At 43.7% G+C, this 23,958-nt stretch overlaps 1 protein-coding gene across 1 annotated transcript in view; it reads right to left on the reverse strand.

The window, feature by feature from the left end:
* LOC309550280 (maltase-glucoamylase-like) overlaps positions 1-23,958 on the reverse strand; it is a gene marked incomplete at its 5' end in the record, with an annotated part of 526,737 nt that overhangs the window by 242,379 nt on the left and 260,400 nt on the right. The window contains 4 exons of the mRNA XM_082250685.1: positions 4,255-4,351; positions 9,145-9,313; positions 11,746-11,900; positions 18,354-18,560. Coding sequence (XP_082106811.1) covers positions 4,255-4,351; positions 9,145-9,313; positions 11,746-11,900; positions 18,354-18,560 — 628 coding nt within the window. The remainder of the gene's footprint in view (positions 1-4,254; positions 4,352-9,144; positions 9,314-11,745; positions 11,901-18,353; positions 18,561-23,958) is intronic.

Here is a 23,958-nt window from a genome sequence, read left to right on the forward strand (position 1 = left end):
CAAAGATGTTCTATCGGGTTGAGGTCAGGACTTAGTGCAGGCCAGTCAAGTTCCTCCACCAAAAATACTCACTCATCCATGTCTTTATGGACCTTGCTTTGTGCACTGGTGCGCAGTCATGTTGGATCAAGGAGGGGCCATCCCCAAATTGTTCCCACAAAGTTGGAAGCATGAAATTGTCCAAAATGTTTTGGTATGCTGACGCCTTAAGAGTTCCCTTCACGGGGACTCAGGGGCCAAGCCCAACCCTTGAAAAACAACCCCACATCATAATCCCCCTCCACCAAATGATTTGGACCAGTGCAAAAAGCAAGGTTCATAAAGACATAGATGAGCGGGTTTGGAGTAGGGGAACTTGACTCACCTGCACAAGACCTCAACCTGATAGAAAACCTTTGGGATGAATTAGGGCGGAGCCTGCGAGCCAGGCCTTCTCACCCATATCAGTGCCTGACCTCAGAAATACGCTTCTGGAAGAATGGTAAAACATTCCCATAGACACACTCCTAAACCTTGTGGACAGCCTTCCCAGAAGAGTTGAAGCTGTTATAGCTGCAAAGGGTGGGCCAACTCAATATTGAACCCTACGGACCAAAACTGGGATGCCATTAAAGTTCATATGTGTGTAAAGGCAGGCGTCCCAATACTTTTGATAATATAGTATATACAGATTTTTTTTTTTTCAGTTGGGTTAAGGTTATGCTATTGTAGACTCAGAAACTTAAAGCATAATTCCAGCTTTCTAAAAAAAATTGAAAGTTCAGCTGTAAACAATAGGTTTACTAAGTCATTATGCATGTAAAGCTGTGCAGGAAACGATGAAAATGGTAAAGTTGGAAAACTGACTTTGCTTGGAATCTGTGTGTGGGTCTAAATGGCTGTATGAAAGAGAGGGATGAGAATAACAACTATCATTTTAGGTAGTGGGTGTTCTGGTACATTATTGCTATGTTTGAATGAAAAACTGAAACCTTTTTCATGTAGACCATCTCATCTCTATGAATTTAAGGACTAAAAGCAGACCTTGCAATCCAAGCAAACTTCACCAGAATGTTTCCCTCCTCCTTGCTAAGATGCTGCATTAAAGCGGAGTTCCGGGCACAGAAATGATTTTTTAATAAACATACCCCCGGGACAGTCAGGGCTGGCACATTCCACAATGGCTAGCCTCTGATCTGTCCCGGTTCGCACTTACCTTTTAGAAGAAATACTTACTTATAAAATTTCTTCCACAGCGTTTCCATCTCTCTTGTGAACAGCTGAAGCCGGCGCAATCCTCTTCTGTGTCTTCTTCCGCGTCTTCTTGTCCCAGAATGCGCCTGCACCGGCCCCTCTCGTCACTTCCGGTGCGGCGCCGCATTCCTCCACAGCTTCTGGGCATGCCCAGAAGCTGTTTAGCAGGGGAATGCGGCGTCGCCCGGAAGTGACGTGCGGGGCCGGTGCCGTCGCATTGATTCCTGGGAGCGATGACGTTCAGCTCCCAGGAATCATCGCGAGACAGGAAGTGACGGGGTGAGCCGCAGCGCTGAGGGAGGAAGTACTCTGAGGTGAGTATCTTCGATCTTCAATTACAAGGTGAGTAAACAAAAAAAATAAAAATAACTATCCAATTCCTTTTCAGGTGAGGCATACCTAGCGGAGGGGCACAAAAAAAAAATATCGTTTTTGTGCCCGGAACTCCGCTTTAAATTTAAAATGAAAAAAAAAAACTATAGGGAGAAAGGGTTAGATAATAAAGTTACCTTTCCCTAGTTCAAGGGATGACATCACTAACCAGCTTGCAAGATTGCAGGGAATACCAAGAACTCCAAATCTCACAAGAAGACATGCAACACTGCAGAATCATCTTTCATGGTATTTAGGCTGCTCAACATTATTCAAGATCTGGTCAGTGATGTCAATCGTCAATCTTGTCTAGGTAATAAAGGTCAGAAGACAGGGGAAAGGTATATCCACAGGCTTTGTACTGAAGTCTATTTTTACTACCGCCGTGGTAAGGTGTGTGTGTGGGGGGGGGGGGGGGTACACTAAGCAAGCAGCCCATACTATTTATTTGAAAGGTCCACATTAACCACCTCAATACCGGCCCATAGTACATATATGTCCTGAGTTTAAAGCTAAATACCGGTGTTATGGCAGCAGATAGCTGCCATAACCCTGGTATTTTTTTAAACTGCAGGCGATGGGCTTTCCGATAAGGGTGGTCCCAGCGGCGGATTCACCGCGAGATCACCCTCCGGGATGGCGGAAGGGGTGCCCCCCCCCCTCCCGCCGCGTCCCGGTCCTTTTCCCCGCTTACCGGACCCGCCGGCAGCGGGGAAAACGATCGGGTCCCGGATCCTCACAGACAGGATGTCGAGTGAGGGCAAGCTTGCCCTCACTCAACTCTATTGTGTTGGAGGACCGGAGCGACGGCAAACGTCGTTGCCGAGCAACCGGCTTAACCTCCCTGGCGGTATGATTCTTTTGGATTTTTAGGTGCTGAAAGCGGTACCATTATGTTGCATGTAATTCTTGTGAATGAGCAGTCCAAACCAACTGTATACATTTATTATATATATTATATATATATATATATATATATATATATATATATATATACATATATTATATATATATATATATATTATATATATATATATATATATATATATATATATATATATGTATGTGTATATATATATATATATATATATATATATATATATAATGTATATGTGTATATACTGTATATATATATATATATATATATATATATATATATATATATATATACTGTATATATATATGTATATATATATATACATATATTTACATAAAAAGTACAGTAAAACTGCAGGAAAGGGCACTGGGGGGCAATGTAATGTGATTTTATTTTATTTTGAACGGTATCAGTGTGTTTGGTGCATTTTACATTTGAATTTGCCGGGGCTCGCAGACGATCGGGAGGAAGCTCCGCCGCCGCACACCGCCCGCAGTCTTCGCTGGATCCCGGAGAAAAGGTAAGTAAAACCTCCTCCAGCATCCAGCGATCTTCTTAGCGCTACCCCGAGTGTGACTCGGGGTTACCGCTTTTGGCACTAAAATTTTACCCCGAGTCACACTCGGGAATACCGCTAGGAAGGTTAAAGGTCCCTTTTTTTTTTTTTGTCATTTTTTTTTTTTCCTTTCCAACTTTATTAGTGTACTTGTGAGATCTGAGGACTTTTTGACCCCAGATCTCACAAAAAAGAGGTCCCGTCGTGCCTTTTACTATTACAAGGAATGTTTACATTCCTTGTATTAGAAATAAAAATTATCAATTTTTTTTTAAAAAAAAAAAACGGTGTAAAAATAAAAAATAATAAATAAAATAAATAGTAAAAAAAAAAAAAAAAAATTAAAGCGTCCTGTCCCCGTTAGCTCGCGCGCAGAAGCGAACGCACACAGAAACCCTGCCCACATATGTAAACGGTGTTCAAACCACACATGTGAGGTATCACTGCGATCGTTAGAGCGAGAGCAATAATTTGAGCCCTAGACCTCCTCTGTAACTCTAAGATGGCAACCTGTAGAAATTTTTAAAGCGTCGCTTATGGGGAATTTTAAGTACCAAAGTTCGTCGCCATTCCGTGAGCGTGCGCAATTTTGAAGCATGACATGTTGGGTATCTATTTACTCGGCGTAACATTATCTTTCACATTATGGAAAAAAATTGGGCTAACTTTACTGGATTCTTATTTTTTAATTCAAAAACGTGATTTTTTCCCAAAAAAATTGCGTTTGGAAGACCGCTGCGCAAATACGGTGGGATAAAAAATATTACAATAATCTCCATTTTATTCTCTAGGGTCTCTGCTAAAAAAAAATATATAATGTTTGGGGATTCTAAGTAGTTTTCTAGCAAAAACAACTGATTTTAGCTTATAAACACCAAATGTCAAAAATAGGCCTAGTAGGCAAGTGGTTAAATTGACAATTCCTGTAATAATATTTTCTCAGGTTCTCTATTATATGGTCCATCCATATAATTCTACAATACACTTGTCCATGCTCACAGTTTAACACACCTCTCAAAATCATGGGAATGATACTTTCCCAAACGAATGTGTGAGTGCGTGAAAGAGATCAATCTTCTACAATTCTGCAGCTTAAGGTTTAATTTGTTCCATGTTTTCACTTAATCATTGGGGTCAGTTTGCTTCAATGTAATTGTTGTGGGGAAAAAACAAGCACTTTTTTTTTTTGGAATATCTCCTCTATAAGCAGACTTACCCATAGCATTGCTGTTCAAAAGAAGAACACCATGTGCATTTCCTGCGTTATCAAGCCCCATATAAAATGGTTGAACACCATAAGAGTTTAGATGATCCTGAAGAAAGAATTTATATTTGTTAATTGTTTGCATATTTACTTCTAAACATACCCAAAATCTTTTGCTTTTTGAGCTTGTATACAGTACATCTTTAAAATAAGGGTAATGGGAGTTGCTCATTCTCAGTGCTCACTGTCTCACTGCTAATAGGGTGAGGGTGTGTATACAAAAACAGATATCAGCTGTAAAGAACATACCGAAAAGAGTAGGTAATGAAAACACCCTTGCAGTTTTAGCTAATAAAATAAACAACCTTATTGATTACACGGATAAAAAAAAACTAAATTAGATAAAAATGTATATAATTACCCTTTCTGCATGTATTGTCACATTATCTTTAACCACTTCCCGCCCGCCCTATTACAGAATGACGGCGGGAATGTGGTTGTGTTATCCTGACCGGACGTCATATGACGGCGGCAGGATAACACAGCTCTGGGCGCCCCCCGGGGGCGATCGGTGATGCGAGGTGTCAGTCTGACGCCCTGCACCTCCGATCTCGGTAAAGAGACTACTGACGTAGCTCTTTACCATGTGATCAGCCGTGTCCAATCACGGCTGGTCACATCGTAAACAGGAACAGCCGTTGATCGGCTTTCCTTAGTTCGTGCCTGACAGGTACGAGTAAAGGAGCGCCGATCGGCGGCTCCCCTGACAGGGGGGGGGGTCGGCACTGGTAATCAGATCATTGATTACCAGTGCAGACCCTCGGGGGGGGGATGCCACTAGATCCACCAGGGATGCCCACTATGACCCCAGGGATGCCCACTATGACCCCAGGGATGCCCACTATGGCCACCAGGGATGGCAATCAGGGCTCAGGGAGCCCCCATTGCCCTCCCCATCAGTGATGCCCACCAGTGTCCTCCCTATCAGTGCTGCCCACAAGTGCCCATCATTGCCATCCTTTAGTGTCGCCCACCAGTGCCCATTATTGCCCACCAGTGCCGCCTATCAGTGCCCATTAGTGCCCATCAGTGCCGCCCGTCAGTGCCGCCCATCAGTGCCCACCAGTGCCGCCTATCAGTGCCCATTTGTGCCCGTCATTTCCACATATCAGTGCCCGTCAGTGCCACCTATCAGTGTCCATCAATGCCGCCTATCAGTGCCCAGCAGTGCCGCCTATCAGTGCCCACCAATGCTGCATATCTGTGCTGCCTATCAGTGCCACATATCAGTGCCTATCAGTGCCACCTATGAGTGCCGCCTATCAGTGCCACCCCATCAGTGCCACCCCATCAGTGCCTCCTCATCAGTGCCTGTCAGTGCAGTCTCATCAGTGCTCATCAGTGCCTGTCAGTGCAGTCTCATCAGTGCTCATCAGTGCCTGTCAGTGCAGTCTCATCAGTGCTCATCAGTGCAGGAAAAAACTTATTTATTTACAAAATTGTATAACATAAACAAAAAAACTTTTTTTTTTCAAACTTTTCGGTCTTTTTTTATTTGTTTAGCAAAAAGTAAAAATCACACAGGTGATCAAATACCACCAAAAGAAAGCTCTATTTGTGGGGGGAAAATGACATCAATTTGGTTTAGGGTACAGTGTTGCATGACCGCGCAATTGTCATTCAAAATGCAACAGCGCTAAAAGGGGAAAATTGGCCTGGGCGGGAAGGGAGGGAAGTGCCCGGTATTGAAGTGGTTTTTAATAAAATTTCAAGTTAAAAAAAAAAAGGAATATAATTACACCTTCCAATTATTGGGTAACAATGTTGTCAGCCCTGGTACATCTATAAAATACCAAGAAATCGTGTATTACTAATATATAAAATCTGCTTTTGCTGCCCAATTAATGTGAATTGCATTTTCACTCTCCCATATTTCACTGGGAATCCAATGCAAATAAATAACATTTGGTGACATAGTTTAAATGTGCTGCTGTAAGTCTATCTCCACTTTTGTTAGGAAAAATATAATCTCCATGTTTTTTTAAATACACTACAAGGATTTTCATTGCAGAGTTAGCTAAAACCTTACCATTCGGATTTCGGGGGTTTGGGTGTGGCTAGGCAATGATTCCGTGAGGCCGCAGACAGCAGGAGCTTGTTGAGCTGAGCGGAGCCTAATCCTCTGCAGCCAGCGTCCCAGCCCCCACACCTGCAGCTTACATGCCGGTAACCCAGGCGTCTACACAGCCATGCTACAGCTCCAAAACGCTCTGAGATCACCGCATATTTCCTGAGACTCCTGGGCGGCCTCTCAGGGCTCTACAGCCTCCTCTAAAATGGCGCCGACGCGTCCTTCGGCCACGAGCTCCGCCACCATGGCATCACAGCAGCAGCTGAAAAAAGCCTCTAAGGCAAATTCTAAGGCAAAAATTCAGAGGAGGTGACTAGAGCTCGGTGGCTGCCGTGGGTATCTTTCACTGGGTCAGAGGTTTACTCCAATTCTATTGAGGTGTAGATTTTGCGTAGCATGGGTGTGTGCCCTCCTCCCCTCTCGACCCTTACCCTTTTATGTTGTCAAATTTCTCAAGGGGTTTTTTTTTTTTTCTTTATGTAAGATCCTAGGGGGTCTTACAAGGTCTGGCTATGCCTCTAAATACACGATATTCCCATTAGGGGGAAAGACACATTTTGCACTAAATCCCAAGGAAGGGTCTTCTCAATTTATTTATTAACCCCTTTCATGGGGGGATTATTTGAACACATGCACGTTTGTTTAGATTATTCTTTTTTTTTTTTTTTTTGTGGGTGTGCTTGGATTTGCCACAAGTGTGATATGCTGAGTTTGGATTCACAATGAGCATAATGATGAATAATTTTTTTTTTACACTTCGGGGGGGGGGGGGAGCGGGGGTGTTGGGGTTTTTTTTTTACTCTTTTCTTGTTGTTTATCCTGATGTATGTATTATTATTTTTTTTTTTTTTTATGGTTTAATTGGTCTGTATCTGTAAAAAATAAAACCCAATAAAAATTGTCAAATTTAAAAAAAAACCTTAGCATTCTAGTCACTTCCTACTTCCTGAGGGTTAGATGGATGATGTCCTTCATAATCAAGTGAATCAGTGCCAGTGTTATAATAAGATTAAAGTGCCTGGAAAAGTTGCGTGCCAATCATATGAGCCTGAAGTTAAACTATGGGGCATCTTCCTCTCTATATTGCCATTGGATGCTTTGGAGGTAGCAGCTGAGTGACATTAAAGCCCACAGAACATGAATCTTTGCTGTTTGGTTAAATAACCCACAGGTCTATGTAGTAGCACAGAGTACAGTTATCCAGAATTCCTCAGATTGTATGTATAGCGAAAAAACATTTTTTTTAGTTTTTAATAGAGTAGCAAAGGGTTCAAACCCCTGCCAGTTAATTATTTGATGTCAGTGTACCGTTGGAGAAATTTTCATTTATTTTCAGTCCTAAACTGAGGGGAATTTCTCCTTGGACGGCTGTCCCCAGAACCAACGGCCCTATAAAAACATCTCCCCTTTCCTTTTGTTCTGGGAACAAAATGTTGAATGTCCTCTTTCTTTCCAGATGGCAGGATATATATCCTCCCAAAAGAGAGAGAAGGCATAACCCTTTCCCACCATATCCCAAACGTTAAAAAAAGTAATCCAGAATGTCTTAAGCATTCTACATGACTGCATTATATGCTAATAAATAAATCAACCAGTTCTCTAATTGTACTGTGTGGGTTCATCTTCTATGGACATTGTATTGCAGTAAATTTAATAAGACTGTTGGGGTTGGGGTGTAACACAGAGTGAAGCGTGCAGGATTCCCTGGTGGTAGCAGTTTTCTTATTCAAAATTAAATTCCAAAATTATTTCTGTAGCAAGGATAAATTAAACACTGTGACGAGACCAATCTCTCCCCATTGCATTGGAGGAGCCTGGTTGCCCGCTTGCTGCCTTTGGACTATGGACCAGACTTTAAAAGACTTTGACTCCTGGCGATTAAACTGTATTCGTGGGGTCTGAGTGCCATTCACCTATTCACCAATGTGCACTCAGACCTGAGCTATCTGGGGATATGTAACATGTCTATGTTTAATGTATAAAAAGTAACTTTATATATTTTAAAGCATAATACTGTATTTGGGTCCCCATGTGGATAATGGAGTCTCGCTGTGAAAACTAGTTTTAGCTGCAGAGAGAGGGGGGGGGGATTGTTTCCAGCAGCCCCCTCCTGAGGAATGTCTATTGATTAACTGAGTGCTTTTGTCTAGAGTGGGGAGGCTTTGCTTCTGGGAGTCTGTAATGTGATACATGTCTGTTTGTGTTATAGTCTTCCATTTGGTCCCCTAGGGGAGTGTCCACCAGGTGGGAGACCTGCATAAATACGGGGGCAGGTAGCCCTCAATAAACATACCACTGCTTGAGCCTCACACGGAGCCTTGTCTCGTTCTTGGGGGGATTCCCTGTATGCTGTTGGAGACTGATTGCTAGGAGTGTAAGCTGATGTATGCTTTTCCTGTTCGTCTGCTAGCAGCTATTCGTGAGGTTCCAGGTTGGAGTGCTATTTTGTATCCAGTTCGGGAGTTTGGTGTCCTGCAAGTAGCTGTGCCTGTCTCTCAGAAAGGGGCATATCGCCTAAACGGATTTTAACCCCTTGTCTGCTGAAACGGTCCGTTACAAACACCACTTGTAAACAAAACTAGATTTTGCCTTTACCTTATGATTGGCATAATGGAGAATATGAATTTATATGCTAAAAACAATACAGTATAAAAAAATCATAGGACACAGATAAAACACTTTACACTAATATGTTTACATCTGTTTCCTTATTTCCTCCCCATCACTAAAATGTAAAGTTATTGAGCATTCGACACAATATATCCACTTACTGCGGGAGGCTGATCTTTAGCAAAAAGACCAATAGGTCTCCGCTTCATTTCTTGGCGGAATGTTTTATGTTCTGTTTCTCCAAGTCCAAAGACATAATCAGAGGGAAGTCGTGTAGAAATCTGAATAAACTGATCTTCAAAGGTCATTCCAGGCAAATCAGAGTCCCAGCTGGTGAACAAAATATGAATATTACAATATATGTTACATATCATAGGCATATGGATTTCAATGCTGCTACTAAACAAGAAAAAAATTTGCAGACCCTAAATAGAACTATGGAATGAAAGTCTGCCTATGATGTCTGCCTTCCTTTGTATCGAAGGGCAAATTTCCTATTACAGCTCTGCCTAAATCAACATTCCCAACGAAAAGATAGTTTTTATTTGTGGTTCCCTCTGCAAATTGCAAGAGTGTTTCAGATGGCTCTCCATTTTTCAAAGTATATAGGAAAATTCTCTGTGGATGTCTAGGTTTTAGGTTATTATTTCTATATAAAATGGTGTTGAGCAACCAGTTCAGTAAGCCTATGTTCACATTGATGCAGTGCAATTTTAATCCGGTTTCCAGTGCGATTTCAAGGGGCAATTATATTGAGAATTGATGAGCTTCAGATGGGATTTTATGCAAGTTTTTACTACTGCAACTCATCCCAGCTGTCAACAGCAGGGGCAGGGATGGGTCATCTGTTGTTATGAAGCAAACACCCACCAGCATCCTAACAGTGATTATTTCCTCACTCTCATTTACCCAGAGAGGAGAGAGGTCCCGGGAGAGCCAGCATCGACCTGCATAACAAGCAAGTATATCAGTCAGTGAAACACCACCAAAATACACCTCCAGGCTGGACACACAGTTCCAATCTGGAGTGGGATATAGCAGACACCAGAGCACCATTCGGATGGGACTATCTGACGTTCTATCCGGCCAATAGGGACTCTAAGAAACCTGTGATACAGTCAGTTATAAGGCTCGCGCTCTCGCTGTTTTGAGGGACTGCATCACCGCTTATGGCAAAACATGAATATACAAGTGTGACTTATACCCTTGAAAAAGGCTCCAGGAACGAGCCGAAACGCGTTGGGACGCGAACATAGGAAAACTCTCTAACCACATAGAGAAGCTTCCCATTTATTAAGTCACAACTTTTACAACTGTCACTTCTTCATTACCTTTATCACCTTCTTCACTTAGGGGTCTACAACCCCTCACCCGTATTGCTCTGTACAGTATATATAATGTTTTCTATACAGTAAACAAACCTGATTATTTTTCAATATTGTCTGCATCTCAATTCACTTCCGATCACATTGCCCTTAAAGTCCCCCTTACCCCTAGGCTTGAGGTACCTACCCTTTACACAGTGATTATTTCCTACTGTCAGTAGCAGGGATGAGTCATGAGTTGTTAAAGATCCCGCACCCGCCCGCTTCTTAACAATGATAAGTCATCCCTGCTGTCAGCTGGATTCCCCACTAACAGCAGAATGTAAACAAAAGATCTGGCTTTGAAAAAAAATAGCGTGGTGTCCCCCACCAATCCCAGGCATTTGGGTCTGGTATGGATTTAAGGGGTATCCCACACCGAAAAAAAGAAAGAAAAAAAATAGTGGAATCCCCCCAAAATCCATTCCAGGCCTTTAGATCTGGTGCATATTTTAAGGGGAACGCTACAACAAAACAATGGCGTGGGATCCCCCCACAATTCATACTAGATCCTTATTCAACCATGCAGTCCAGCAGGTCAGGAAAGGGAGAGGACAAGCAAATGCCCCCTGCCTGAACCATATCAGACAACCAGAGACCCTACCCCATGATGTAAAGGGGGTGGGACCACCTGGCAACTTTATCAGTTGGCCTGCCCCCTACGTCATCATGGTGCAGGGTTTCCTATTGATGTCATAAGTGCAAGGTGACCCAACAGTGGTTACCTCACTTCCATGTTAGCGGCAGGGGGGTAAAGCATCTGTCAGTCAGTGAGTGTCAGCAATGTGCGGGCGCTCGCTTGTCCCCTCCCTTTCTTCACCTGCCGGGCTGCATGCTCAGGTAAGTATAGTGACAGTATAGTGTATATCTGTCTTCAGATGACTGGGGAGATTGCATAGTAAACCTTTACACCTACCAAACTGCATTCTATCCTTCCATTATTCTCTCCTGCCTGTTTTCAGAGGATGTTTTTGAGATTGTGAGAAGATATCACATATTTGGTGTAAACTGGAAGCTTTTTTTACAGCTGTAACTGGTAATCCTATCACCTTACCTTAGCCAATTGTTTACTTTTCGCTCCTATTCCAGAGATTTCTATTCCTCATATGAAACTTATCCATACCATTTGCTTATAGCTAGCTATTGTATACTGTATGTTTTCATCTTCAGATCTGTACTTTTCCTGATTTTCTGCTGGTTGGCTGTCACCACTAGATTCTCCTTAAGTTGCACCTTGGGGCTTAACAGCACAACATTCGCAACACTAGTGGCCCTAAAGAATGCCTTGAGGCCCAGTATTGAACTTTGAAATAAGTCCAGCACTTATATTTCCAAGCAGGTATGCTAATCGTATACTGAAGAGAAAGTTCTTGTCAGCAGGTCATTCGGTTTACTTACATGACAGCACCATTGCTCTTCCTTATAATGCGAAGTCCAAATCTTTTCTCTTTAACCACAACCACCTCATACAATCGCTGATCTGTACTACTTGGACTGCTAGGTAAATTCAGTGGTACTGGAACTTCATATCTTTTGTTATTGGGATCAAAGATCTATGAAAAGTTGATAGCAATGGTAAAATTAATAACTTATACCCTAACAACCTACATCAAATTCATAATATCTTTCCAATTCCGAGGCATTAAATACACTGCTCAAAAAAAGTAAAGGAACACTTTTAATAAGACTATAGCATCAAGTCAGTTAAAACTCCTGGGATATTGATCTGGTCAGTTAAGTAGCAGAGGGGGTTGTTAATCAGTTTTAGCTGCTTTGATGTTAATGAAGTTAACAACAGGTGCACTACATGGGCAACAACTAGATGACCTCCAAAACAGGAATAGTTTTACAGGTGGAGGCCACTGACATTTTTTTTCCCTACTCATCTTTTCTGACTGTTTTTCACTAGTTTTGCATTTGGCTAGGGTCAGTGTTACTACTGATAGCATGGGGCGATACCTGGACCCTATAGGGGTTAAACAGGCAGTCCAACTCTACCAATTGATACCATTTGATGCCATTAAATGACCCCCACACTTCCTTGACTTAAATCCAATAGAACACCTCTGGGACTTTATGTTTCGGTCCATCCAACGCCACCAGGTTGCACCTCAGTCTGTTCAGGAGCTCAGTGATGCCCTGGTCCAGATCTGGGAGGAAATGCCCCAGGACACCATCCGTCGTCTCATTAGGAGCAGGCCCTGATGTTGTCAGGCATGCATACAAGCACGTGGGGGCCATACAAACTACTGAGTACCATTTTGAGTTGCTGCAATAAAATTTCAGCACAATGGACTCGCCTGCTGCATCATTCTTTTGCCTCTTCGCCGGCCCGATTCCTTGGCCGGTTCTTCCGGGTGTGGCGCGCCTGCGCACACCCCTCTCCGTGACGTCGTCCACGCCCGGCGTCACCGACGATGACGATCTTCCTTCCGCGCCCGCCGCGTCACCGGATCCTCTTCCGACGTCTCTTCCGGCGGCCACCGTCTGCACCGGTCCTGCGCGATCTTCACCTTCCGCAACTTCGGATGCCGCGACGAGCGGCAACTCGAAACACCGCCGGAGCCAGTCTTCGCCGCCATCTTCTCCCGCCCGCTCGATCAGTCTTCTGAGGAGGCTCATCTCGGCTGAGGTAAGCGGGGGCGCCTAACTCCTCTTCTTCGTCTCTTCTCCTCTTCACAGGAAAGCTGCCGCTGACTTCTTCCTCCCCGACCGCCTGCTGGACTACCGACAGTGGACCACTGCTCCCGCCGACGATGGACTCTGGAACCGCTGGGCTGTCTTCTTTCTTCGCTGCTTGACCGACGGAGTGACGTCTCCTCTGTGAGGGGATCCTTAAATGGGTCCTCTTGAACCCCTTCAGCCAATCAACTTTGAACTCTTCATAGGCGGGAGAAACCGGCTCAGACAGGTCAGGGGCTTATTCTCCCTAGATACTAAAGTAAGCTAACTAAAACCTATAGCCAATCAGCTTAACTTAAAAACTGACAGGCTCTAAACTGCCTGACAACTAAAACTCTGCCTATTCCTTCTCCTAAACTATCCTCACCTGCCACTACCCCATGAATAAAAGGGGCCATTCGTTCCCTTTTCTCTTCATTCTTTTTACTTTAATTTTTGATGTCCCTCTGTAGGGTGATAATTTTCATTTCCATCAAACAATGTGGCATCCTTTCCTTCCTAACACATTACCCAGTCCATACCAGTATAGATTCTAACACATTACCCAGTCCATACCAGTATAGATCCTAACACATTACCCAGTCCATACCAGTATAGATCCTAACACATTACCCAGTCCATACCAGTATAGATCCTAACACATTACCCAGTCCATACCTGTATAGATCCTAACACATTACTCAGTCCATACCAGTATAGATCCTAACACATTACCCAGTCCATACCAGTATAGATCCTAACACATTACACATTACCCAGTCCATACCAGTATAGATCCTAACACATTACCCAGTCCAACCAGTATAGATCCTAACACATTACCCAGTCCATTCCAGTATAGATCCTAACATATTACCCAGTCCATACCAGTATAGATCCTAACACATTACCCAGTCCATACCAGTATAGATCCTAACACATTACCCAGTCCATACCAGTATAGATCCTAACTCATTACCCAGTCCATACCAGTATAGATCCTAATACATTACCCAGTCCATACCAGTATAGATCCTAACACATTACCCAGTCCATACCAGTATAGATCCTAACATATTACCCAGTCCATACCAGTATAGATCCTAACACATTACCCAGCCCATACCAGTATAGATAATAACACATTACCCAGTCCATACCAGTATAGATCCTAACACATTACTCAGTCCATACCAGTATAGATCCTAACACATTACCCAGTCCATACCAGTATAGATCCTAACACATTACCCAGTCCATACCAGTATAGATCCTAAAACATTACCCAGTCCATACCAGTATAGATATCCAGCATGGACTTTTCCCCATTGAGATCTGATGTGTTTTCAAAGTATTCCTTTAATTGTTTTGAGCAGTGTGTATAGTTATATAGTTCCATAGAGGGATCATTTTATAATATTGTGCAATTAACAGCTGTATGCAGTAATCTTATGAATCCAATCGGAAACAATCTCTCAGCAGCCTAGAATGAACTTGTAAAAAACAAATCTAGAAAGTATGATTGTTAGTAAAGGATAATACATTGCTACTTTGGTATAGTCTACAGGTGTCATGGTTGGCTACATTTGTTTTCTTTTTTTCCAGCAAGTGCAGGAAATGTCTGTTGATCTTGCTAGAAATGCAGTGTCATTGTCACAGTGTTAATTCCTGTGGACTAATTAGAATGCAAAACAATAAGATTTTTGTTATGCAGACTACTAATCTTATCATCCTTAACATAATGGAAAAAAACAAAACCAGACATGTTTGATGTCCAGTCCATTACAGCCAGGAACAAGAAGTATTCTTTGCAGGATTACCAGGTAAAAATAAAGCGCATAAAGCCTGAAAAATGAAAAGGAATACAGCCATAAGCAGTTATATGAAATTTGTGTTTTTTTTTTAAGTCCTACCACTCTGCTGCCCTGTTGGACCAAGCGAAAGCTTGGTTCGATCCAATTTCAGACAAACTATGGGTGCTGTTAGAGAGGGCAATGGTGGCGCAGCGAGATCTACCATCTCTGCTTCAGGCCGCATTGACGAAAAGGGAGGTGCACATTCCCAGCCTGTCCTCACTGCGGGCCACACTGGGAGCTTGGGGGGAGGTACAGAGGATGGAGGGAACCCCGATAGCTAAGAGAGAATTAACACTGGCAGCCTATCAGTTCCTGCTTCCCTCCCTGAAAATTCCGAGGACATTGTTCCCGGATACCTTCACATACCATGATGTCCGTGGGCAGGTCGGAACCCCGTCCTCCTTCTTTCATGCACAGCTACACCATTACCACATTAAGTTTCCCAACCCGACTATTGAGGTGCCCTCTGAGATCTGGGACTATTTGCACAAGGAGTATCGTAAAACGAGGGGGTTGTCGTGGTTCTACCATCGTCTGCGCTTCCAGCGTGGATGGGTCAAGTCGGCTAGTATGGTGGCCTGGGAGGGCGACCTTTCAGTGGCATTTTCGGAGCTGGAATGGCGGCTGGCTATTCGCTCCTTTTACACATTTACGCATTGTACTAACCACTGGGAGGTGGCTCTCAAATTTCTCCACCGTAGTTATCTGACACCTGTGAAGATGGCTAAGATGTTCAAAGATGCACCAGTCCTATGCTGGAGGGGGTGTGGGGGCAGAGGTACACTATTCCATCTATTGTGGCAGTGTAGGAACCTGAGAGGATATTGGGCAGCGGTGTTTGCACTACTTATCTCTATAACGGGAATTTCGCTGTCCATGTCCCCAGCCCTAGCTCTATTGAACTTGGGTATTGACAAGGTTCCACGAGCGTTTCGTTGTGTGACCTCTCACATTTTCACAGCTGCTAGGATGTCTGTCACCGCGGCGTGGAGGTCTGTTGATGCACCCATGGTGACAGATGTCATAAATAGGGTTAGAGCCCACTACTCCTATGAACAGTTCTTTGCCAACTCCAGCGATAGAAGCCTGCTGTTTGACCGTGAATGGAGTCCTTGGTTACTAAAGTACCCGAGCTGAGGGGTTTTCCTCTTGCTCGGGCTTGATCTTTACTTGATCACATTATTAATGATGACATATATTTCTATCTGAGGCTGATGTTTAGACCGTCCGGTTGATGGTCTCTGTGTTCATCTGCGTGGATATTGCAAACGTAATGTTCTATAGCATGCTAGAGTTAAGGTTTTTTGTGGACGCACCTCCTGTTAGCTTCGGGAAGCTCTGGGTGTACGCCGGGGGCTGGGTCCCAGCTCCTGCGGGGGTGGGGGGGGGAGGGCGTGGGACCACAGTATTGATCCCCTTGGGGGTGGTCCGGCGGCCCGAACCTTCGGCTCAGCGCGGGGGGAATTGGACTGGGACCTGGTCTCCGGGGGGGGGGGGCCCGGATATTGAATACTGGGGGCTCCAAAAATGTATCCGTCACGGTTTTGTATGGTATACTCTAGTGTGTTTACTATATTTGTTCAATGTTATACAACCATTACGTTTACCTGTACTGTATTTTATGTTTGATGTTTTGAAACTTTAATAAAAACTATTGAAAAGAAATTTGTGTTTTTATCTTTAGATATCTTTCCCTCGCTACCATGTGACTCACTGATGCAGAACGAGTATGTATATATCTGGTGTCCCATCATTTCATGATTATTTCATATCAGTGACCTAGCCAGTAGTAGATAAAACTTAACTATAATAATTGACGCTTGCACCTAAAAAAAAGAAATTATCAGTGGTAGTTCCCTTATATCTATTTTAGGAGGTTTGCTGTGAATACAATGAGGATTGCCTAAACGTTTTCAAAGGCCAACCACTTAATGTGCATTAAAGTAGGGCTAACCCTCAACTGGATGACAGTTTTCTAAAGCACTGTATTGCAAACAACCATTTTTAATACTGTTTTTGACCTTTTTTTGCATTCTGTCCTAGAACTCAGTACTGTTAATCTCCACCGTCCTCTTTTAGACACTTCCTGTCTACATGCACTTGTTTCAATACTTTGGACCTTATGGTAACAACTAAAACTAGAGGAAAGGCGGTTTAACCTTAAAATGCGTAAGGGGTTCTTCACTGTAAGAGCGGTAAGGATGTGGAATTCTCTTCCACAAGCAGTCGTATCAGCAGGGAGCATTGATAGTTTCAAAAAACTAGTAGATGGGCACCTTAGAGACCACAACATACAGGGGGTATACAATGTACAACATACAGGGGTATACAATGTACAACATACAGGGGGTATACAATGTACAACATACAGGGGTATACAATGCACAACATACAGGGGTATACAATGCACAACATACAGGGGTATACAATGTACAACATACAGGGGTATACAATGTACAACATACAGGGGTATACAATGCACAACATACAGGGGGTATACAATGTACAACATACAGGGGGTATACAATGTACAACATACAGGGGTATACAATGTACAACATACAGGGGTATACAATGTACAACATACAGGGGTATACAATGTACAACATACAGGGGATATACAATGCACAACATACAGGGGGTATACAATGTACAACATACAGGGGGTATACAATGTACAACATACAGGGGTATACAATGATACAATGTACAACATACAGGGGTATACAATGTACAACATACAGGGGATATACAATGTACAACATACAGGGGTATACAATGTACAACATACAGGGGGTATACAATGTACAACATACAGGGGTATACAATGTACAACATACAGGGGTATACAATGTACAACATACAGGTGTATACAATGTACAACATACAGGGGTATACAATGTACAACATACAGGTGTATACAATGTACAACATACAGGGGGTATACAATGTACAACATACAGGGGTATACAATGTACAACATATAGATTTGTGGGTTATATATATATATATATATATAACAACCCCCCTTTTTACAATTAGGAGATGGCTGTCACTCCATAATAGAAAATATCTAAAATAAATTACCTTTATAGCAGGATTTCTGTTTTGTTTTTTTTAATCTTTTTTTTTAAATCTGAATGCAACTTTTGACATATTGTTACCATGCTAAAGTTGATATGAAAGTTTAGATATTGTGTTAAGATCTACTTTTCGTTTTAGTACATCCAAAATATGGAACCCCAAAGCTCTGTGGTCATACAGGGTAGAAAAAAATGGCTAAAAATGTGTCCCCACATAGTAGTATCATAATGTTTCCTAAGTCAATTTGCAAGTTTAGAGATTGGCTTTATATCTACTTTTCTTTTTTTACAACATCCAAAAATGTGGAACCACGAAGATCCGCGGTCATAAAGGGTAGAAAAAACGAGTCCCTACATAATAGTATCATAATGTTTCCCAATGTAAACAGTTAAAAAGTACATGTACCTTAAACTGCAACATATCATTTTTATGGTATGTTACTTGAAGACGTAGCCTATTAATTGGTGTAGAAATCGCCCTGTGGAGTTGCATAGCTCTGGGAGGCAAGGACAAGTCCACAATAATACCATCCGGGGTAGTCTGCTCATTGTCAACGGTGTAGCCATAATCTTCTGGATAATAACACCATGGTATGCCAGCAACACTAGACTCCTGAAAACGAGAAGTATTTCATATAGTGAATGGCAAGAAACGCACTGTTTCCTTTTTGTTGTCTGCAATTGCATGTGAATGTGTAAACAGGGTAATCATCAAATATTAAAGCGGAGTTCCAGCCATTTACTCACCTGTCCAACGGTCCAGCGATGCGGCCGCCGGAAGCCTCGATCCTCTCCCTCGGCGCCGGCATCACTGCTGTGGGCACCCGGCTGTTACAGTTTGCGGCTTCACAGCCGGGTACCCACTGCGCATGCGCGAGTCGCGCTGCGCGCCGTGATTGGCCGGCAATCTTCTGGGACCTCTGACATGTCCCAGAAGATTGCAGGGAGGGAGGGGGAGAGGAGAACTTCCGCTCAGGGCGCCGCGGCGCTCCGAGCGGAAGTGGGAGCGGGTACCTGTCAAAACTAGGTACCCGCTCCCCCCCCCCCCCCAAAAAATGACATGCCAAATGTGGCATGTCGGGGGGTCAGGACTCCCTAAAGCGGAAGTTCCACTTTTGGGTGGAACTCCGCTTTAATGCTGCCTTTTCCATAAAATTCAATAACCAAATAACACCAAATTATGTTCATCGACAGCAAAAGTAGCCATTTGGAAACCTCCTGGTTATCTTGACTATATAAATATGTCTATCTGACCTTAAGGCCTCATGCACGCAGGGCGTTAGAAAAAACGTGCTGCAAAGCTAGTTCTGACGCCGGGGAAAAAATCAGCTGTAAAAACGTGCTTTCAGTAGCTTTTTCCATTTGCGTTATTGCACGTTTGGCCACGTCGCTTTTTGCAGCGTTTTTTCTGCCTCCATTCAAAATCAATGGTTCCCCATGATGGAACGGAGGGCGCATCGCAAGTCGGATCAGGATGATCCGACTTGCAGCGCGACTTGCGCTGTGAGAATCTTGAGGGGGAACTCCACGCCAAAATGGAAAAAAACGGCGTGGGGGTCCCCCCAGGTTAAAAAACCAGGCCCTTCGGGTGTGATATGGAATTTGAGGGTAGCCCCAACGCTGAAAAACGGCGTGGGGTCCCCCCAAAATCCATACCAAACCCTTATCCGAGCATGCAGCCCGGCAGGCCAGGAAAGGGGAGGGGACAAGCGAGCGGGCCCCACCCCCCCTGGACCATACCAGGCCACACGCCCTCAACATGGAAGGTGTGGGTGCTTTGGGGAAGGGGGGGCTCTGCACCCCCCCACCCCAAAGCACTTTGTCCCCATGTTGATGAGGACAAGGGCCTCATCCCCACAACCCTGGCCGGTGGTTGTGGGGGTCTGAGGGCAAGGGGCTCATCGGAATCTGGAAGCCCCCTTTAACAAGGGCCCCCCCAGATCCCGGACCCCGTCCCTATGTGAATGGGTATGGGGTACACTGTACCCCTACCCATTTACCCCATAAAAGGCAGTGTAGGTAAATAATGACAGGAGACGTTTTGAAAAGTTTATTAAAAATCTTCATCCGGTCTTCTCTGCTCTGGTCTTCTCCTCTCCACTCTTCTGGTCTTCTGCCCTCCGCTCTTCTGGTCTTTTGCCCTTCTTCTCTTTTGCCTCCTCTAGTCTTCTTCTTTCTTCGGTCCTCCTCAGACGATGTCCCCGGTGATTATGCCGGTCTCCGGTCTCTGCAGCTTATTAAATAGCCATTAGGGGTGTGGCCTCCCGATGACGCCACCAGGCGGCCACGCCCACAATGGCTATATAACAAGCTGCAGAGACCAAAGAGCGGCATAATCACCGGAGACATCATCTGAGGAGGACCGGAGAAAGAAGAAGAGCCAAGGGCAAAAGAGCAGACAGCAAAAGAGCAGAAGAGCGGACAGCAAAAGAGCAGAAGACCAGAAGAGCGGAGGGGGAGAAGAGCGGAGGGGGAGAAGACCAGAGCGGAGAAGACCGGATGAAGATTTTTAATAAACTTTCCAAAATGTCTCCTGTCGTTATTTACATACACTGCCTTTTATGGGGTGAATGGGTAGGGGTACAGTGTACCCCATACCCATTCACATAGGGAGAGGGTCCGGGATCTGGGGGGCCCCCTTGTTAAAGGGGGCTTCCAGATTCCGATGAGCCCCCTGCCCGCAGACCCCCACAACCAACGGGCAGGGTTGTGGGGATGAGGCCCTTGTCCTCATCAACATGGGGGCAAGGTGCTTTGGGATGGGGGGGTGCAGAGCCCCCCCTGCCCCAAAGCACCCACACCCCCCATGTTGAGGGTGTGTGGCCTGGTATGGTCCAGGGGGGGTGGGGCCGCTCGCTCATCCCCTCCCCTTTCCTGGCCTGCCGGGCTGCATGCTCGGATAAGGGTTTGGTATGGATTTTGGGGGGGGACCCCACGCCGAAGGGCCTGGTTTGGAACCTGGGGGGGGACCCCCAAGCTGTTTTTTCCCATTTTGGCGTGGATTTCCCCCTCAAGATTCTCACAGCGCAAGTCGGATCATCCTGATCCGACTTGCGGTGCGCCTTCCATTCGAATCAATAGGCTCCCATAGGGAACCATTGATTTTGAATGGAAGAAAAAAAAAAACGTATAACGTGGCTTAACGCACGTTAAGCAACGTTATAGCAACGTTATTCAGCCTTTAGCAGCGTCAGGCGTTTTTAACGCTCTAACGCTGGTCCTCAGAACGCGCAGGCCGTGGGTTCTTCTTGCAGCTTAAAAACGCCTATGCCACTTACAGCTCAAAAACGTCTGTGTGTGCATGAGGCCATAGAATAACACAAAGGGGTTGTTTTTAAGCTGCAAAAATAAAACGCCTGATGCTACTAACAGCAGCTGTAAAAACGCCCTGTGTGCATGAGGCCTAAATGTTTTTACTAGTATACTTTACGACTAAGCTCACTTTGTGGGTGCAATGTGTTAGAGGCAGGGAACCAGGTGGATAGTATAGATACCATGTGTGTCATTTTCAAATTAAGAGAGCACTCATTTGTCATTTACAATCAACTACAAACTAGTTAAAGAAAATCTCTCTTGAAATACATGTAGCAATTCCAATTCAGAGATGTAGGTTTATGCTTCCACCTTCAAGAAATCTGAACACTGGCAAACAAAGCTGTACAACAGATCACTAATAGTAAACCTATTTTTCTATTAATAGCAAAATATTTGATGGACTTTGTGGCACAACAAGCAACAAATGGAACAAATCCCCCCCCCCCCTTTGGAAGCAGACCCAGCCCCCGACCGTGGCCATGTGGCTTAATAAAGTCAAATGCATTAATGAAATGGAAGATCTGATGGCAACGGAGAGGGGAACCAGAGAGAAATTTACGAAACGCTGGTTCTACTGGCACGACTCTCAGCGGATTACCGCGATCTGCTGCTTTAATGCTCTGTAATTGTGGGTGCTGGTGGGTCCCCCCCCCCTTATCTTTCTCTCTTACCCCTCTTTTTTCTTCTCATTTCTCCCCTTGCTGTCCCTCCTATACCCCCTTTTTTTATTATTCTGTCTGGTTTACTTTTGCAGGCATGTTTCTCTGCTTATTTGTCAGGATCCACATCTTGCTCCCAGACGGACGTACTGGTGTCGATCCCCCCCTGCCGCTGAGGAGTTCTTGGGGGAAAGTTGGGGGGCGACCCCCCGCGTGCCTGATACCGGCCATGTGTTGGATGCCGGTGGTGTCGGGGGTTTGCCCCGCGATGGCCCTTGGGCTCCGGACTATACACTTGGTACCATATTTCCTTATGTGCTGGGCTCTAGGGGATCGGAATGCTGGTGTTTAAGTATCGGGGGCTACACGCCCCCATGCTCCACTATGTTATTATCCTGTTATTCCATGCTGTCTGAATTGGCCGAGAGCTATGTTTCCTACTTTTACATTGTTACTGCTTATTGTGTTTATCTGGTGGCTTGTAATATGTTGTAAGGGGGGATGGGTGCGCTGATAGTGTGTTGAAGCTGCTCCCGGTATTCAGTGCTTTTGAATATAGATAAATGTATATGTGGTGTGGGTTGCGCTAAACAACAAATAAATAATGAATATATAACATATATCTATGTGTGAACCAAATCAACAAAAGTAAATATATATAACATATATCAATCTGTGAAGCCAATTAATAATGCAAATCCATTGGTGCATAAACATAAAAGTTCATAAGTGTCCATAAATATTTTGCAGGTGAGTAGAATTGTATTCTATCCGAATAATACGTGTATCCACCACCGAGTGAAATTCATCCTTACCAAACGGAAATAAATACTGTCTCAGTAGAAGTCCTATGGGAAGAAACCGGTCAGATTAGGAGGCGCACACGTCACACACAACTTGCGGTCCGTGCTGCAGCCGGCCGCAAGCCTTTGCAGGAATTTGTATGCCTATGTTATGCTGAATACAAGACATCTAATTGTAAGTGCATTATCAACTGTTTTTTGAATAAATCTCAAGGGTAATACACTATTAGCCCTCTTTTTTCCTTTAATACACGGTGGTTTTGTGAGCTTGTAAAGAAGGATGAGGCTGTGTTTCTTGCTGGTACTCGTTGCCATCTAGTGGAGAAAGAAAGGTAGAGCGGTTCTACATCCCACTTCAGGATTTTAAAGAGGAAGCAAGGCGGTGGTTTCACTGAACAAGTGCATACCTATTACCATCTGGTAAGAGGCTAATTCTTGGTGATTTACACGTGGTGTTTGTTCACAAGGAGATTGGATATTTTTTCAGCACAAGAAAATATAGTTGCACCTTATTTATTTCCGTTTGGTAAGGATGAATTTCACTCGGTGGTGGATACACGTATTATTCGGATAGAATACAATTCTACTCACCTGCAAAATATTTATGGACACTTATGAACTTTTATGTTTATGCACCAATGGATTTGCATTATTAGGTGGCTTGTAATATGCCTTATTTTTTGTTTCAATAAACAAATTTATAAAAAAAACAAAAAACAAATGGAACAAAATTAATGTTGGATTCATTTGTTATGTTATGATTCAGAGATTCTGATGGATCCACCTCCATCTAACCCAAACACAGTAAGAAGGAATCATTTTATTTCATGTTTATACCTTACAGTATTTATTGCAAAATGTTTCCATTTCATATGCAGTGCATTTTTTATAAAAATGTAATGCAAAAAGAATTTGCTCATTATCCAAGAGTCAAAGGCTACCCTGCCACTCTCATCCGAATAAAACAAACAAATCCGAATTAAAACATATTCATTTGTTATGTTTATGTTGAATTCATTTCCTTTTCCCCAACTGGCTTTGTTTGTTGGGCCACGCACCTACAAAATAAACTCTCAAGTTCAACCCTAAAACAAGAATCTTATTAGAATATTCAAGCCATGCTTACTGGAATAAAAACAAATGGATACAAATAAATTTAGATCATTCGTTATGTTATTTGGCATTCTTCAAACATTAACAAAATGCCCAAACTATCGCGTCATGTCACCCGAAA

This window comes from Pelophylax lessonae (genome assembly GCF_965119305.1).
Source record: "Pelophylax lessonae genome assembly, chromosome: 3".
Lineage (NCBI taxonomy): Eukaryota > Metazoa > Chordata > Amphibia > Anura > Ranidae > Pelophylax > Pelophylax lessonae.